Source organism: Antedon bifida, chromosome 9, assembly GCF_963402885.1.
Source record: "Antedon bifida chromosome 9, ecAntBifi1.1, whole genome shotgun sequence".
Classification (NCBI taxonomy): Eukaryota; Metazoa; Echinodermata; class Crinoidea; order Comatulida; family Antedonidae; genus Antedon; species Antedon bifida.
Window position 1 is genome coordinate 4,119,219 of NC_136234.1, and position 18,556 is coordinate 4,137,774.

General features: G+C 33.8%; 2 protein-coding genes across 3 annotated transcripts in view; one reads left to right on the forward strand and one right to left on the reverse strand.

Annotated features, from left to right (window-relative positions):
* The first annotated feature begins 659 nt into the window (after window positions 1–659).
* LOC144852348 (uncharacterized) lies at window positions 660–2,249 on the forward strand. Its single transcript, XM_078710132.1, has 3 exons — window positions 660–729; window positions 851–942; window positions 1,086–2,249. The coding sequence occupies exons 1-3, from the start codon at window positions 660–662 to the stop codon at window positions 2,247–2,249; spliced, it is 1,326 nt and encodes a 441-aa protein (XP_078566258.1).
* A 743-nt stretch (window positions 2,250–2,992) lies between these two features.
* The window catches only part of LOC144852050 (poly [ADP-ribose] polymerase tankyrase-like), a 33,509-nt gene continuing 17,945 nt past the window's right edge, over window positions 2,993–18,556 (reverse strand). For both annotated transcript variants that reach the window (XM_078709742.1, XM_078709743.1), the window contains exons 22-46: window positions 18,130–18,311; window positions 17,699–17,781; window positions 17,129–17,241; window positions 16,805–17,036; window positions 16,243–16,402; window positions 15,969–16,045; window positions 15,498–15,762; window positions 14,940–15,098; window positions 14,454–14,571; window positions 14,126–14,243; window positions 13,448–13,712; window positions 13,166–13,313; window positions 12,622–12,897; window positions 12,098–12,357; window positions 11,719–11,900; window positions 11,352–11,457; window positions 10,641–10,810; window positions 10,343–10,490; window positions 9,761–9,964; window positions 9,401–9,578; window positions 8,809–8,916; window positions 8,274–8,473; window positions 7,264–7,353; window positions 6,748–6,883; window positions 2,993–6,202 (exon numbers count right to left, since the gene is read on the reverse strand). In XM_078709742.1, coding sequence (XP_078565868.1) covers window positions 6,072–6,202; window positions 6,748–6,883; window positions 7,264–7,353; window positions 8,274–8,473; window positions 8,809–8,916; window positions 9,401–9,578; window positions 9,761–9,964; window positions 10,343–10,490; window positions 10,641–10,810; window positions 11,352–11,457; window positions 11,719–11,900; window positions 12,098–12,357; window positions 12,622–12,897; window positions 13,166–13,313; window positions 13,448–13,712; window positions 14,126–14,243; window positions 14,454–14,571; window positions 14,940–15,098; window positions 15,498–15,762; window positions 15,969–16,045; window positions 16,243–16,402; window positions 16,805–17,036; window positions 17,129–17,241; window positions 17,699–17,781; window positions 18,130–18,311 — 4,109 coding nt within the window. In that variant the 3' untranslated portion in view covers window positions 2,993–6,071. The remainder of the gene's footprint in view (window positions 6,203–6,747; window positions 6,884–7,263; window positions 7,354–8,273; window positions 8,474–8,808; window positions 8,917–9,400; window positions 9,579–9,760; window positions 9,965–10,342; window positions 10,491–10,640; window positions 10,811–11,351; window positions 11,458–11,718; window positions 11,901–12,097; window positions 12,358–12,621; window positions 12,898–13,165; window positions 13,314–13,447; window positions 13,713–14,125; window positions 14,244–14,453; window positions 14,572–14,939; window positions 15,099–15,497; window positions 15,763–15,968; window positions 16,046–16,242; window positions 16,403–16,804; window positions 17,037–17,128; window positions 17,242–17,698; window positions 17,782–18,129; window positions 18,312–18,556) is intronic.

The following is an 18,556-nucleotide window of genomic DNA, read 5'->3' on the forward strand; positions in this document are numbered from 1 at the left end:
AGTCGGATCTATGATCATGTTATTATATTAAATGTAATGTATATAAAATATAGTTACGTCTAGCATTATTATAATGTGGTATCGCGATGTACCTTACATCCATACCTCGTGTGCAGCGCAGTCGGGTAAACAATAATTCTTTCGACTGATACATACGGTCCGGGCTAATTTTATACCTTGGTCGGGTAAATAATAATTCTTTCGACTGATACATACGGTCCGGGCTAATTTTATACCTTGGTCGGGTAAATTTGTTCATAATGAATGCGACAGGATCATGTCTAAAAGTATGAAAGCACTTGTCACGAGATGACCTTTATATAAAAAAACATTTACAAAATAAAAAATACAAGAAATAAAAATATAATATAAAAAACGCAGGGTAATGTAAGTAACAAAAAGAAAATCCCCTCCATATCCCCCTCACTCACTACAGTAATTGATATAATTATCATAAAGTTGGATTGAAAATATTACATAAACGTCTAAAAAATTTAATATTATCACTCCATCGTACTCCAACCATGTGGTGGAGGTATGCTCCAACCAAGTATGACATCACAACGTTTGCAATTTGACGTAATTCATGTGCGCTACGTTGAGCGCGACGTACGCGCGCGCACCATTAGCGAACATAAGAACATTTCTGTTTTTTAAGCATGCAATTTAAGAAACGAAGACAAAAAATACAAATTTCAATATTGAAATACAATGCAATGGAAGAAAATGGTAATGATAATTTGTGTTTGACATAACAATTAAATAATTTCTAAATGTTACCAATAAACCAGAACATACAAAGCCTACCTAGGCCTAACTAATCTTATTGTTTTATGATTATTATCTTTAGTTTATGATGTGAATCAAATCAACAGCGACAGGAACCAGCTACAGGCACTGATTCTTGCGGCACGAGAGGTAGAAGAATATTATAAGACAACGGTAAGTAGAGTCACAATCAAAAATATTAATCTGCTCCAATTCTTGGAGGGCCTAGGCCTATAAAACTTTTAAAATATAGGCCTAGACCTAGGCTATACCATAGATGATTGGAATTAATTTTATTTGTATTTGTTCCTTTTCAGCCTCCGTTTATGTGGAGTGATTGTTATAAACATGGGCTACCAAATGAAAATTTAATACTACTAAACATGCATACAGACGAGATGAACAATCCAACTCGACAGAATTTTCTTACTGTTGCCGAAGATGTTGGTGTATGTCGTACAATCTGTAGGAATCTGGCAGACGAAGCAGGCGACTTATATCCACGAATTCGCGCCACTGCAAAGTTTCTAGCTCATGCCATTCTTGACCATGTAAAGAAGAAATTCACCTTTAGTTTTCAAACAGGTGACAGAATTTTATTACGAAAAGCGGTTAGCGTAATTACTAATATGGAAAAACACAAAAGAGCAAACATTATAAAGAAGCTTATTCAACGTCGACGCAAAGCAACGGTATATCTACTAGCTCTCAGAAAGAACCGCAAAACCAAACAGAAATTGGTAAAGTCACCAATACGAACGAACAAATGTACACAGACATTCATGACGTCTAATGAAACTTCACATCAAAAAATCATGACGTCAACACCAAATAAGTCACAATCACTACCCACATGTAATTTATTCAATTTAAATATATCACCTTGCAAACGATCACAGGCGGTAGAACCCCGTCACCCATCGAGCAAACGTCCTACGTCAGAAAGTGCGAGTGCACCAAGGCGCCTAGAGTTACCCTGTGACCCGTTGTCGTCGTCGGGGCAGACGGGTAATCCTAGCGTCAGTACAACTGGTTTGGTTTCAAATATGCAACAAGCCAGGCCTGCTCTGAGCGATCATCGCCAGCATTATTATCAGACTAGGCCTACTAATGTAATTTCAGAAAAAGTGGATGTCAGAACATGCAGAGTTACATTTTCAACCAATCATGATAAACATAAATTTACTAGGCATACAGTGTCGGGTAGTTTGGTGAACGCACTTAAAACTCCAGCCAATCAGGCGATATCGAGTAATTTATCAAACGGAAACGCCGTGATACTTTCAGCCAATCACAATCGAAGCCACGTACAATCTGCATACAACTCAGTACAACTTTTAACCAATCAAAATGCGTCTAAAAATGCATCCACGGTATGGCGTTCTACAAACGTCAATTTAGTCGAGCCATCAGTGAGTCACAACCCAGCTTTATTAATGGAAACAGTGCATGGATCTCCATACAGATGTTACTCAAAATAGAGGGAATGATAATTATTACATAATAGCATGTATCTGTCATTCGATATAAATAATATAATTAATTTTAATAACTGACCTGCCCTTTCTAGAGTTGATTTTTAATCTATCAATTCTTCAACTTTTATTAATTAATTAATCACTGTATTTAATTAGCCAATTGGGATGCTATTAACATAAATTTGCCAATACAATTAAATAAGGGTATCTTTTAATTAGGGCCGAAATAATTATTGATAAATGTTATCTTAAAATTGTTTTTTAGTACTCCAAATTAGGTATGAAAATTATAAGTAAGAAAAGGTTAATAATCTAGTCAAATATGTATTAATATAACTACCAAAAAACCCAAAACAATGATTTCAAGTACATACATATATGTAGGTTTGTAAATCATGAGTATGTCTATATTTTATTGAGTGTAAATTTATTAAAGGTTCTAAATATTACTTGCGCAATCACGTTTGTATTCTTTATGTAAATCAGAATTTGCATAAAGTTGGTTTAGTTAAATTATGAAGGTATAAAAAAGATGGTTAAATCTGCACATATTTTAAACAAAAGGAACGCAGCATCGATAAACTAGTTTTAAGAAATGTTGTGATTACTTATTAAAACTTTCCTTCAAGAAAAAGAGCATAATGATATCTATGCATGCTTACCGTACAACCCAATCGGCGTTGTAAATGCTTCCGCGAAAACGCCAAATTCCAATTTATTCAAAATAAAAGATGATGCAATTCAAGATATTTCTTTCAAAGCACTTTTATGTATTTTTCACCAGAATCTACTAAATAGCTAAATCATGAACAATGAAATGCTATGCCTAAATACAACACACCGCTATATAACACATGGAATTATGCAAATTAATCTAATACCAAAAATAATAGATTAAAACACATAATTATTTCTACATTCTTTGTAAGAAATGATTAGTTTACGATAACACTTCCTATTAATACATCATTGTATAAATTGGTTGATCAGATGGTGAAATTATTTTACATAAACTTGGGAAAACCCTTTTAAGCTCTGTCTACACTATCAAACTAGTTTAACAAAAAAAGTGTGGTAGTGTATGGTATTGATATGACATCATCATGTCCATATATGGGCACATCACATTTTTTTTGTCACATAAACTTTGATAGTGTAAACAGAGCTTAACATTGGTCATCCATGAAAATCGTACATAAACATACAGTGTGCTATTCCCCGTTCACACGACCTTTCAAAACACAGGAGTTTGTAACACCTTTTGCTTGGTGCTGTGTGTACACCCCACAGTTTTGGTAGGCCATGTGAACAGAGTATAAGCATCTAGTTAACTAAACACAATAATCAGCTAATCTACAAAATTGTATTCAATTAAAATGTCTTACATTCTGCATTAATATTTACAATTATTTTCAAACTCTCTGAATCTATTACACTTCATCATTAGGTATATTATGATACTAGTTATATATTATTATAAATACATGTTATCATTTTATGATATGAATTATATTGAATTACATAGGCTTACTTTTGTATTAATGTGAATACTACTAAACTTCAATTCAAAATAGTTTTTAATTTACATAACTAATGTCATATTTACCAAGCATAATAATCATAATTTAGTTTGATTATTTATCTGCTATGATTTACGTGCACTTTTACAATTTAGTAAAAAAAAAAGGTATTTTGACATCACAAATCAAGCAAAAACTAATGAATTTTTAGCATTGAAATAATCTACAGAATCCGAAAAATACTTCTATAAATGCATTTTACAAAAAGACAGAAATTTTAAATAAAGAGCTGTTGGTTTGCAAAGACCTACAGTAGGTTCTAAGTATATTATGTCATAAAGCTGGGATTACACTATCGTCAAACTAGTTTGAAAACAAATGTATGCCCAAATATGGCAGTGATATGACATCATCATGTCCATACATGGGCATATCACATTGTTGTGCCATAAAGTTTATAGTGTAGACAGAGCTTCAGTCATGACCTGGTCCATAGACAAATAATTGAGATGCATGCGAGATTTTTAATTACATATGTTTTGAATGTGCTAGAAAGAAATAGCAGAAATGAACCCACATTACATTGCGTCTTCAGCAAATGCAAATTAGCACAAAAAACTAAATATACAGTGCTCGATCTAAAATATAAATATACATGCAAGGTAAAATCTACATCATTTAAAACTAAACACTATTAAACAAAATTTATGAATTCCTATCAAACAATAAAATATACCATTCACTGATGGTTCATTAGTACTATTAATGCATCTTAGAATACTATTGCCATGCACTATTCTATAGAGCATGTTGTGAAAAACCACTAAGCATAATTAACTGATTTATTTTTGTGATCAGTCAAAATGAGATCCTGGACGCACCATCGTCATTGAACTCATAAAATAGAGATCAAACATCAAACAGGTAAGTGTTCGTTTAATCGTTCTATTAAATGATGTTATTTTAAAATGTCACTTAAAATGGTGAAAGTGGCTCAAATTTGATACATTGTATTCACAATTAAAAATGATTTTATTGGGTTAATTCGGCATACACCAGGCCTTGTCTTTTGAAAATCATAGGTGTGCTACAAATTGCACTCCTCAATACATTCAGGGGTGCTGTAGGTGTGCTGTTTGAATTTTCGTGTGTAGAAGTTTACCAAATTAAGGTGTGTTGTAAATCGCACTCCTTAAGGGTAGTTTAGGAGTGTGTTAGGTGAGTGATTGCACTCGCTCACCTTAAAAGACAAGGCCTGATACACTTTATGTAATGGCAATCTAATCTATCATTATAATCACACACTAATATTACTAAGTGTTAGCAAAAAAACTATTATGCAGCAATTGCAATAAAATGAAAATGCATTTTACAGTAAAAATCATTTTTTACATAACATAATTATAATTAATATTGAATATTAAAATTTTGAATGGATGTGAAATTTATTTATAAAAGAAAATAAAAAGAAATTAAATTTCTTTAAGAGTGACACGACTTATATGCACGGTAAAATATTAGCTTCAATAATTATGATAAAAATGTCGATAAGAATTTGTACAAACATTTGATATCTATTATTACATAACTCAGTTATATTTTTATCTTAAAATACTGTATTTGGTCTATTTTTATATTATTCAATTTAAATCATTTATCAATTTTAATTTTATATTCATAATTGATTTTTAATCAATTCAAAAATTCATTCATTAAATTTATACAACATTGTATGCCCAATCAAAAATAAGGGCAAACAGTTTTAAAATAAATGTATTCTTAAAAAGGTTTATTTTCAATGGTAAATTTATAAAACTGTATTATTAAATTTACAAGTTTTAAAATAAATTACATATTCACCATTTTTTGGCTAAAATGTTTCAATTAATGTATTTTCATTTGGATTTTTAAAAATGTGTGAAAAGCTTCTAAATCCTGATTTTCCCCCACCCTAAACTTTTTTTAAAACTGTTTTTTTTTAAAAGTTGGGTTCGAATCATATAAACATTGATACTCGATTCAACAAGGGATTTAAGGTTCAACCGTCTCAGATAAATTACCTACACTCACTGAGGTCAATTTTATACTGAATCCCTGTCCCCCTACACACCCTGTCTTGGCACACTTCCACCATTCTGCACTTGTATGAAAACTACCTTATCTGGTTATGGCCCTCACCAACAATTTATCATACAAACATAAGGTGCATTCACATGGTACTATTTTCCATTACTGAAAACACAAACTGATGACATATCCATGTATACAATTAGTACACTTATTCAAAGGGATTGCCGAGCGCCCTCTATGCATCTTTGAATTGGACCAGGTAGCGGAGACACACCTGTGAACTGTCGTAAACAATAAACTCGTTGTGATTCAGATTCAGATAGTAATTGCTTTCATCATGCATTTCACCCAAAGGAATCTTGGCACCTGTTAAGTGAAAAAGAATAATAATAATATATGTAAGTCTTTCACATTGTATTCCCATAAATCTTGCTCGGCAAAGTGTCTGTAACATAACAACATTTTTGTAATTTTATTAGGAATTTTTATTTAGGTATTGTATTGTGTAATAGTAAATACCATAAAACTCCATAAATCCCCCTAGGTTTGCAAAAAAGAAGCCCATCCCAGGGGCTTGCTTTTAACTTTAAGCATCTGCGTTATTCAGACTACATAGGGGACAGCATACAACTAAAGTTATCCATTTTTAAGTCATTCATAAATTGTGAATTTTGTATTATTATTTTTTTACATAGATATTGATATTTTTGTAGTAGCGAATGTCACTGTTTTTGTATGGTTTTTTTTATTTTAATATGTTTTTTTCTAGTATTAGTGTGTGCCATAATTGTATCGTTGCAAAAGATACTTTATTTCAGATTTTGGCTGCCACTGTATTTTAATGTTTTTGCAAATAAAGATACCATGAATAAAAAAAAACCCTTGGAGGGCCTACACACAAATATGATTACCTTCGGGTAGATGAATCGTCTCCATAGGATTTGGATATGACCTTCCTTTACCACAAACACTATCATTATTTTTCGTGTGTTTAGTTTCATCAAACTCGTAATAGTTAGTGATAGTACAGGACTTCCCTAAGGCAACCTATAACAAAGATAAAAACAATTAAGTAAATAAAATAAACACAAATTCACTATATTACGAAAACACTGATTACTACCAAAACTTCTGAAAAAAAAACCCATGTTTATAGTGTTGTATTTGCTTAGATATTTAAAAGGTTTTGGCTACTTAAAACTATATTTTACTTAGTGTAATGACTTGATAATAATTAAAGATGATGATTTTCAGAAGAACCATGTCTCTTTATTCAACAAGCTCTCAAACTGAGTGACTCCCACCAAGGAAGGTTACGAAACTGTGCATGCACTCACGGCATGTACTACATGGGTGGATAATTAGAAGTAAATTAATATGAATATCGCAATTACAACAAATTTTGGAAAATTAATTGAGAGGCTCACCTCACAGAGCAGCATCCATTTGCTGTTTTCCTCACCACGGGAGTGACAATAACCAGCACTCTTTGTAAATGTGTCTGCAAAGTAGATCCCCTGAAAATGAAAAAGATTATAATTAGTTCACACATCTAACAGCAAGTAACTGTAACAAATTACAGGATGAATTAACTATATCATGTCATATCATAAATAAACCTAACCCCTAAACCAAGTCTCATTTAAGGCTTAGGGATTGGAGTAGAAACAGTAATGTAATTGTTTGTAACTACTGTGGAGTAGCTTTGCGTCAGGGTGTTGAGTAATTGGTCAGATGTTTTTGCCCTACTCTGACGAATCTAACCTCTAGCCATCAGTGCAAGCAAGGTGGTCTAGAGGTATGAACGCCAGGCTAGTGATCTAGAGGTCGTGGGTTCGAGGCCCACCTGAGAATTACTTGCGTATTTTTACAAGTATTCTTAATGTACTTAGTATGAAGTACAAATTACGTCAGAGTAGGGCCAAAACATCTGACCAATTAGAAACAGTCATGCATGGCAGTAGGTCTAGGATTGAACCTTGGTCCTTGGGATAGGAAGGCAAGGATAAGCTACACTGGTACTGGTGCTGGTACTGGTTTAAATAACCGTCTCACAGAAACATCTGGTAGCCATTGACTTGAAGTTGGCATTTGGATGTGTTACTTTTAAATGTACAGTATGAGAGTGACTATTACCAAATTGCACAATCACAAAACAACTTATAAAACAGTTCATATATACAGTTAAACCATTGCTGGAAATAAATTTCTGTTGAAGCAGGCTCCAATGAAGTTGCATTTAGTAAGTTGACTTACAGCTCAACTACATAATAACGCAGATGCTTTTTCTCTTACAACCATACTGGATTTAGTTATAAATAAATTGAGCTAAGCATATATCATGTACATTTCTACACAAAAAATTGTCAAAGAATCTTCTTGTCGAAACTACTGCATTTATTAATATTACTATAAACCTATAAATATTGATACAAACCTTTCCAAACATATAACCTGTAGATGGCGCCTCAGGAGGTGCAACTAAAAGCCCCTTCTTTAAAATACTGATAAGATTTGCCGACTGCGTTCCGTGCCATAGTAACATATGATTACTAACGCCTTTGCTGTATAAACGTTCTTCCTCACCGCTACGATTTAAGCGGAATATGCCCTCTATGGACACGTTCCCATGTGCCTCTGTAGATAAGTATATAAAAGTAAAGTAGATATAAAATAGTGTGAATTTTAGTTACTCTAAAACTTTTTTTTTCTAGTGACAATGGCTGATACAGCACATTTGATAAAGTGGAACAGTTTGGCATTGAGAGAATTAAATAAGGATTTGGAGTATTATATCTGAGCAATTGATTTTAAGCCCTCTATCTACACTATCAAACTTTATGTGACGAAAAAATGTGATGTGCCCATATATGGCGACATCATATTACTACTGTATTTTGGCACATCACACTTTTTTTGTAAAACTAGTTTGATAGTGTAAACAGAGCTTTAGTAAATTTAAAATAACTTACGCGTATTGTGTATATATCTTAGAATACGCTGTGCTTCTCCGGATTCTTCATTTAATAGTTGCATTTGGCAATCAAGTGTTCGGTATACGTAGTCAAGTGGGTTCACATCTGTAAAAAAATACATGACTTGTATCTGCAGAAACTAAACATAGTAAAACCTAGGGGACATCTTCAGGACTCAATAAAGTGTCCCTTTTATAGGTGTGTCCCCTGAATAGAGGTTGGCTGTAATGTCAAAACATATATTTCCCCTTGTTTGTTTCATAGGAAAGTGTCCCCTTAATAGAGATATCCATGAATAGGGATTGGCTATAGTGTTAAAACATGTATTTATTTTTGTTTGTTTCACAGAAAAGTGTCCCCTTAATGGGTGTCTCAAAGTTCTACAGTACTAAATGACATTAAAAATCAATCATGGTGTTAGGGGGACTCTTATTTAAGCTCTGTCTACACTATAAAACTAGTTTAACAAAAAAGTGTGCCTAAGTATGGTAGTGACATGACATCATCATGTCCATAACATTTTTTGATCACATAAAATTTGATAGTGTAGACAGAGCTTAACAGAGGATATAATGCTATCTGTACACACCTTGTTGTTTGAAGCGTGCTCCCAGGATCACCTTACTTGCTACCTCATAGTCCAGTAGATTGGTGATCAGTTCAACAGCTTCTTTGAGCGTGTTTTCATCCGTTAGTGGTGAAATATTTTGGTACGAGAAGTCAATGTGGGGAATGAGTTCGTAATATTCATTGCTGAGATCATTAATCTAGAGATAAAAATAATATATAGAATAAGAAATGTACTTTAGAGAGGACTCAACGTCACTTAAGCATTATAGTATCGGATATATGTTTTATTTAAAAACTCAATTTAAATATTCTCAATAAATTTGCTTAAAAATACATATTGCAACCTATATTAAAATATTAAATAAAGTATATAATTTACCTCATCCATCAAGCGTTGGAATTTCTCGATTTCCTGTAGCAGATTTTCATCTCGTAGACGGTTACATTCTTTTAAGTTGTCACTTACTTTTGTAAGAATTTTCTTGGCTTTCATGAGTACGTCGCGCGAGATCATAGAGGTTGGTAAGTAAGACGTGTCAATGTTAATACCCCTCATGGAGGCTTCATACATCTTGTGATTTGTCTGATTAATAAAAAATTGATGTTTTTAAATAAAAATTGCAGACTATATAAAACTTAGTATGATCCAATTTCTTTTTCTTTACAAAGTGTGTTACCATATACATGGTTTGGAATTCTTAAGCTCTGTCTACACTATCAAACTAGTGTGATGTGCCCAAATATGGTAGTGACATATTGCCCATCACATTTTTTTGTCACATAAAGTTTGATAGTACAAATGAGATGTACAGTAACAAAACACAAAGGGAGACACCGAGTGTTACAAAGAGGTTTATGCAAAAGCTGCGTAATCTAAAGGGGAGAGATAGGATAATAATAATAATGAAATGGTGAAACGTGAGACAAATGAAAAGCAGAGAAACAATGATGATAATCTTACCAGACTCTTCATTACATCTATAACACGGCTTGGTAACTTTGATACAATTTTACTACTAAACGATGGATTCTTTTCTCCTTTATAAACTCTCTTAGATTTCAAGGGATCAGCGTTGACTAACCGATATTTCTTCGGTTGTTTTTCAAAACTGAAAACAAAAACGGAACAAAATCAATAATCAAGCTTTATAAACATAAAAAATTTTATTTTAAGGATATTTTATTAATATTAATATCTGCTTTGTAACTGATTTTTGTAGATAAAAACGAGTGTTATATTATTGCATCAGTGAACTTACTTCTTAACATTACTCCAACTATTTCCAGTTTTACTTCTAAATACTTTCAAAAACTCTTTGACTGCTTCTTCTTTTGTTGAGAACGGTGTACATTGGAACTGGCCACTTTGTCCAATCATGCCCCAACGTGTGAATAACGCATATACATCTTTCCCCTTTTGATGAATCACCTAGATAAAAAGGTAATTCCACATTTTTATTATTGTAGGGCTCTCCTCATTTGAGACACCTCAATTGAGGGGGCATATTGATTGAGGGGACACATCGATTGAGGGAACACATTGATTGAGGGGACACATCGATTGAGGGGACGCATCGATTGAGGGGACGCATCGATTGAGGGGACGCATCGATTGAGGGGACGCATCGATTGATGGAACACATCGATTGAGGGAACACATCGATTGAGGGGACACATCGATTGAGGAGACCCGTCTATTATTGGGACACTTTCCCGCGAACAAGGATTATTACATATGTTTTAACACTACGGTCAACATCTATTCAGGCGACACCCCCAATAAGTTGAACTATGTGTGTTCCCTCAATAAGGGTTCCATTGTAATTCTAAGAATCATAAACAATTTAAATATCAGCAATAATCTATATTTGTAGAGTAAATTATTACTAAACGGTTCTGCTTTTGTAGGGAGGAAAAATGATTACAAATTTATTACTGAAAATTAGTAAAAATTGTAAAATGATTATTACCTGCAGCTTGTAAAAATTATTCATTCCTTGTAAACCATAGCGAACTTCGACCTTGGTCATAACAGCATTATATGGAATGTTTAGTTCAGGATCTATTAGTACCACACTAAAAAAGGGCATTAAGTAATTTGTAAGCAAGAAATAGTAGACATTTGTTTTTCAATTTACACAAGTTAAATGCAAAAATGTCATGTCTAGTCTGCTTGTTTAGTTTGTACCAACTTCAGACAGAAGGTTTGGTCTGAGCTTTTGTAGATGCAGCCTCTGTTATTTGATGTGCCCAAATATGGTAGTGATAAGCCCAAATATGGTAGTGATATGACATCATCATGTCCATCACATTCAATATCACATGAACAAAACTCACCCGCCCTCAGTTAACCCAGAGTTGTCATCAACTTTCGCCGACGGTTTGTCGTCTGGGTCATCTCCACGGATTTCTTCTTCCAGCTTTTGCAGCATTTTCTTGGAATCTTCCTGGAAGTCTGGAGTTTCTCCTTGCCACTGGATGTTGTCTGACCACTTGACCTTCAGAGCCTCAGGCTTGACCTTACAAATGTAAACAAAAGGATTAATTAAAAAAAAATTAAAACTATTTAAACGTCAACTTAAAACTTTTCTTTTGAATTAATAATGCTAATATTGTTCTGTTCTTTGTAGGGCGGCATATAAAAACTTCTACATAGATAGATGTCATCACACCTTTTAGTATTAGCTGATTGCCGAAAATTTAAGGAATCACTCACCCGATTTTTCTCAGCTACCTTCTTTAACGTTTGAATGGTCGTTGTCATTTCAGTCGATCTGACATTCATAGCGTAGTCCAACGGCGTCTTGCCGTTCACGTCTTTCTGGTCTAACGAAGCCCCGACACTCACAAGGAGCTCTAACATCTGCACATTCTGGTATGTGCCTTCTTCGTTTGAGTGTACAACGTGATGGATCACATTACGCGCTTTTGAATCGGTTGCATTCAAGTTAACATTGCTTGTCATTTTAAAATCTTCTATAAAATATAATAATTCATTCATACCATGATTACATAATATATCCATATCAAATAAAGAAGCTTAATCTAAGAAATAATTGTACAGATAAAAAAAAAAAGAGATGAGGTAAAATTTGTAATAAATATAAATTTGTCAGTTGACATAATGTTGTACTTATATAAAATACATTTCAGAATTGCTTTAATATTTTTTATAGGAGAATAATATTGAATACAGGTAGTAAATTTTTAATTTTTTCTAGCAAACATGAATTTTCTTACCCGTCTTCTTCTTTGATTTCTTTGATTTCTTTGACTTCTTAGCATCTGTTTTTCCATTCTCTTTCTCTTCTTCATCGATACCATTTTCCATATCTTCATCTGCCTCTTCATCCTCATCTTTACCTTCGTCATCGTCACCTTCTTCATCATCTACATCCATCTCCTCATCTTCATTATCATTATCCTCATCATCGTCATCCATTTCTTCTTCTGATGAATTTCCATCCTCCTCATCACTATCATTGTAATTATTTCTAAATATGTTTTGTTGAAAACCTATGATAATTGAAAATATAAGCTGAATTAATCAGTGTTAAATAATTAACATTTAAAGGATATTGGCATTGAAATTATGGTAAGATAAATTTGTTGATATACCACATATATTTAGTTCTGAAAAGAACTGTTGAGTTTCTCGACGTTACGATCAATATTCTTTGATCGTCCTCAGGAGCGAGGTGGACATATATCAACACTTGATTTCGCCATGCAAACATTCAAACAAGATACATTTGAAAAAAAGAGAAAATAAGGCAGTGTTTACCTCTCGCCCTAGGCTGCTTCCCTTTCTTTCGTCCCCAGTTAAGGTAGCTTAATTTAGAATAATTTAGTTGAAAGCCTCGGATGAGTTCAGCCTTCTTTTTAATCACATACGAATGGTTCAATAATAACTTCACAATGTCAACATCATTCTGTAAAAATAAATTTCATTTTTTTTTAAATTTTAAGTTATCAGTGAGACAAACAAAATACTTTTTAGTAGAGAAAAACAGGAACAAATTAGTAGATAAATACAAAATATAAAACAGAAAAAACCTCTTATTACCTTTTTGACAGCATGCATCAGAGGTGTGACCATATCTTTGTCTGGGTAATTTGGATCAGCGCCATTCTTCAGTAGGAAGTCAACAGCTTTGAATAGACCATTACGAATACACAGAATGAGTGGTGTCTGATCAATGTTACGCTCGGACGCACCGTGAAAGACTTCACTGAGGCTCTTTGGTTGAGGCAAGAACTTGGCAAGTGCTGGGTCAACGTACGGCACTGGACTACGAATATTCAATGAACCTCCACATTTCAAGAACAATCTGAGAACAATTTGTAAAAATTAATAAACACAAATTTATTGTTTGTGGTTTTAAATGTTTTTTAATTGATGAAAATAAAAGTTCATTCTTATATAGCGCTTATAAGCAAGCTCTCAATGCGCTGCACATTATTATCCCGGCTATTTTTTGGAACAAACACGTATGGAAGCATACTCCCACAATGCAGCTAGTAATCAGCGCAAAGTTGTGTCTAACAGGATACAATTCTATACACCTGGATGGAGAGAGGCAAATGCAAGTTTCTTGCCTAAGGATACAAGCAATGCGGTGAGAGTTGGATTCAAACCACGACCTCACGATCAGTAAACGTCCAACACACTGCACCACACATCCTCAAAAGGGAATATAACATTTTCTGCTTTTTTCAAGAGTCAATATGCATTAGAACTCACTTGATAAGATTCTGTGTGTTGTTATCAAACATAGGATTGTAGAATAAGGCAGCCATTGGCAATCGACCAATAGAATCTGGAGTACTGATTGATGTCTCAAACTGATCATTGTCAGAATCTATCAAATGAAAAATTGTTATAATATAATAAAATGAAAATTGTATTAAAACAGGAAAAGCAAAGAAATTATGTATTAATTCTCATATAGGTTATTGGATTTCATGCAGATTTTTACATGATCATTAAATAGTATGTACTATTGCATGGCACAATCATCTAATCAAATGACAGGAATTTAATTAGCTGTTATACATACTGGTATACTTACTAAAGAAGAAGTCAATTAATGAGTTATTCTGTGAAGCTGCAGCGTACGTGATGGCTGTGCACGAGTACGAGTCTTTGCGAAAGAAATTTAAGCCACGTTTACCGAGCATATCAGCAACCTGACGAAAAATATTAATGCAACACAAGGTTTGATTTATTGTTTGAAGGTTTGCATGCCGAAATCAAATGTTGATATAAAGTTTGCGGTACACCATGTATATAAGTTCTGAAAATAACTATTGAGTTTCTGAAACTGCAAACTGTATATCAAGGTTTGATTTATTTTTAAACCATACAAGTACAAATACAGATAAAAATGAACAAAAACCACAATTATTTTGTATGGTATAGGGGATAGCCCTCTAAATCCCCAAAAGGGTATATACATCCTGAGGGGTCGTCTTGAATAAAAGAATAGCGCAACGCAAAGATAGCAAGCATGTGTACCATTTTTGTATCTAGTAGTAGAAAATAATGATGGTAATACCTGAACTTGTAAGTCTGTAGATTCGTCTTTCGGTGCATTCAAGCATAACAAATGAAGTAGGTTCTGGCCTTTGTTGTTAAGGGCCGTTAACCTCTGCGACTCTTTTTGTTTACGAATCATTGTCAATGCCATCTGGTACTTGAAAGCCTCAAATGCACACTTTAAAATAAAGATGTAAAATATTATTGATTTTTATTTATTTATATATTTTACTTAAAACTTATTTACACAGGTTAAAATATATATCTGGTATATGATGAGCATTGGTTGTAACTCTCTGTAAATGAAACTCATCTCTAAACTGAGTTACTTAAGCTCTGTCTATACTATCAAACTATGCCCAAATATGGCAGTGATATGCCCAAATATGGTAGTGATATGACATCATCATGTCCATATATGGGCATATCAAATTTGTTGTGATTTGATAGTGTAGACAAAACTTTATGTATATTTCCTAGAATTGTGACAGGATTAGAACCAAAGACCCTGGGATTGGTAAGCAAACATATAAACCACCAAGCCACAGTGCCACTAATTGTACAACCTTAAACCTACCTGTACAGCCTGGGTATACGACATCATAAACTTATCCAACCTATCCATGACAAGATAGCACACGCCTTGCCAGTTCTTCTCAAGGGCACTCCTGAAGAATGGCATTGTAGTGGGCGTATCTGGGGGTGTTTTAGTAGGTTTCCACTGCCAGTACTTCTTGGTTTTCTCTCCTTTGTCTTTCTTTGGGGGGCTTAGCATTTCGTCAGTAACTTCTGTGACATCAATGTTGATGTTTGCTCCCTTTTGTATGAGCATAATACACATGCTAAAATTAAAAAATGTAAAAACTTGACTCACCTAAATACATTTTATTCTATATCATTTTGGGACTGGAGTGATAGTAGTTGTTGGTGTCTAATAACAATCTCTTAAAAATAAGGAAAAACTGATATGTTTGTTTAGGCTGCAGAAAATAACTTTAAATTGAAAAGGGTCCTTAATTGGAAACTATGAAAAAAAAGATTAAACTACCTATCGTATCCTCCAAGCATTGCTGTAGCCAGTGGTGTGTTGCCAAACTTATCTCGGACTTCATAATTTTGTATCCTCTGAAAAGAAACATTTTTAACAATCATCCATAAAATTACTTTGTCAAGGAAAAACTGTTCATTTCTTTAAATATTCTCTCAGCAAGTAAACAACAATAGGCTACATTAAAAAAAAGCTTAACTTTATCATCAGCTCGGACTGAGCATCATATTTGTGATGGAAACCAGCACAATATAAAATTATTATTATGAATTACCTCAACAATGTACATTGCTGATATAGAAGCTCCACGGTATGCAGCGAGGTGAAGAGGCGTTTGTCCTCGAATATTTTGACTGTTAATTTGACTTCGTTTCATACTTTCAATGATCGTTGTAGCCATTTCTATTGGGTCCATTTGGGAATGATCACTCAATCTGTAAAATAAGAATATTTTTCAAAAGGTACAAATTTCTAGATATAAACAACTAGGTGTTACATAGCGATAGACGTTACCGGCCCATCATCTCGCATACAAATAGGTTTTGTAACAGCTTTATCCAGCTGGCATTCGGGCACTGAATGCTTGTCAGAATACCGTACGAGAGTGATGTGACACTTTGTAATTTTTTTGTTTTCATTTATCTTTTTTATGTATATCTCAGAGCACACATAATTTCTATGTATATTAGATATGCAAATGACAATAAATGGTAGTGAATGGAAAGTAATTTTCCACTGATGATTGAATGAATGAACTAACAATTCTATTAAAGGTAAGACTGCTTTTAAAGCAAAGAAAAATTAATCAACAAGACATTTTATCTCACTATACTTACTTGTTTATCTTTGAGAATGCATAGTGAAGAGGTAAACAATCGTCGGCATCCTTAGCAAACACATTGGCGTTGTTCTCCAACAAAATCTCAACTACCTCCGCCGTTGCATTCGTCCCTCCTTCATTAGCATTCACGGCAAGATGGAGGGGCGTTCTTTTATGTTCGTCCACTGCGTTTATTTGAGCTTTCTTCTTCAGAAGTGCTTTAACAATCGACACTACTTCACTGGCAGCTTAAAAAGAATATTATTTTTAAATATTATTTTAATGGGTTAATTTTCAGCGTCGCACCTCACAAATTTGCTTAACAAGTCTATGTACTTACTTTTTGAGGAGCTTGCAACGTAATGAAGAGCAGTCTTTTTGTTTTTCTCATCGATATCCGTGACTGATGCACCCTTAGACAACAAAGTATGCATAAGGTCTAGCTGGTTGCATCTGTGGATGGGGTGAAAAGAATTATAGTCATAGAGAGGCATAGACAGATGGTGAAAGGACCATAGAGATTGAGGGTTTAAGTGGCAATGAGAGATGGTCACAGTGGTAATGAGAGATGGTCAAAGTGGTAATGAGAGATGGTCAAAGGAACATAGACAGATGGTCAAATTACCATAGATCAGTCACTTTCTGCCGACCATAGATATAAAGTCAAAGGGGCAGAGATAAGTGGTCAACAAGCATAGATAGAGGGTCAAAGTGGTAATGAGAGATGGTCAAAGGAACATAGACACATGGTCAAATTGTCACAGATCAGTTAGTTTCTGCTGACCATAGATATAAAGTCAAAGGGGTCAAATGAGTAGAGATAAGGGGTCAAAGGGCATAGATAGAGGGTCAAAGAGGCATAGAAAAAATGTCAAAGAGGCATACAGAAAAGAATGATTTATTGGCCTACCTTGCAGCTAATACAAGTGGAGTGGCTTTGCCATCATCTTCCAAATCATCAGATGCAATTTTTATATTGGCTCCATGTTTAATCTATAAATTAATACATAATGTAAACACATAAGTAAAATAATAATGTTGCATCTCATGATATAGTATGTTTGGGTGTATCTTCAGTTTTGTGTATTATTGATTGCAAACAAACTAACTAAGCTCCTCCTTTTTGGTTTACCTATTAAATATCAAAACATTTATTGTGATCTTTCTTATGCTGTGTCTACACTATCAAACTTTATGTGACAAAAAAATAAATGGACATGATGATGTCATATCACTATCACTTTTTGGGCACATCACACTTTTTTTGTCAAACTTGTTTGATAGTGTAGACAGAGCTGAAAAAACAATTAAAAATTGAAAAACACATTGATGACTTCTTACAAGCAACTTGGCTGCTTCTACATTATCATTGAGTATGGCAATGATCAATGGTGTTCTGCCTTTGCCGTCTTTGCGATCTAATCCAGGTTTAAAACTCAGCAGCAGGTTGATCAATGTTTGTCCGCCGTCTTTGTTAGATCTTTCATTACAAGCAGCTAACATCTGAATTGGAGACTGTTTATCTGCAAAATGTTGATACATATAATGTTTGGTAGTCGAGTGGTTAGGACACTTGACTGTCATACAGAGAGACTTGGGTTCAATTCCCAACAACTCTCAGTTTACTCAGCTGTAAATGAGTACCTGGTTGGAAACACTAGGGAGGATAAGGTGGCATGGAAAGGAACTGGCCACCACATAATGCCGAGGCTTAAGTAAAATGAGCTCCTAACAGCTCGTTATCCTATGTTCAGAATTGAATATGGGA

Bases quoted from the DNA above. Each gene is read 5' to 3' on its own strand.
- LOC144852348 (XM_078710132.1), top strand. From the start codon at position 660: ATGCAATTTAAGAAACGAAGACAAAAAATACAAATTTCAATATTGAAA. The intron at 730-850 runs GTAATGATAATT...TATTATCTTTAG, and splicing joins CAATGCAATGGAAGAAAATG to TTTATGATGTGAATCAAATC. The intron at 943-1,085 runs GTAAGTAGAGTC...GTTCCTTTTCAG, and splicing joins AAGAATATTATAAGACAACG to CCTCCGTTTATGTGGAGTGA.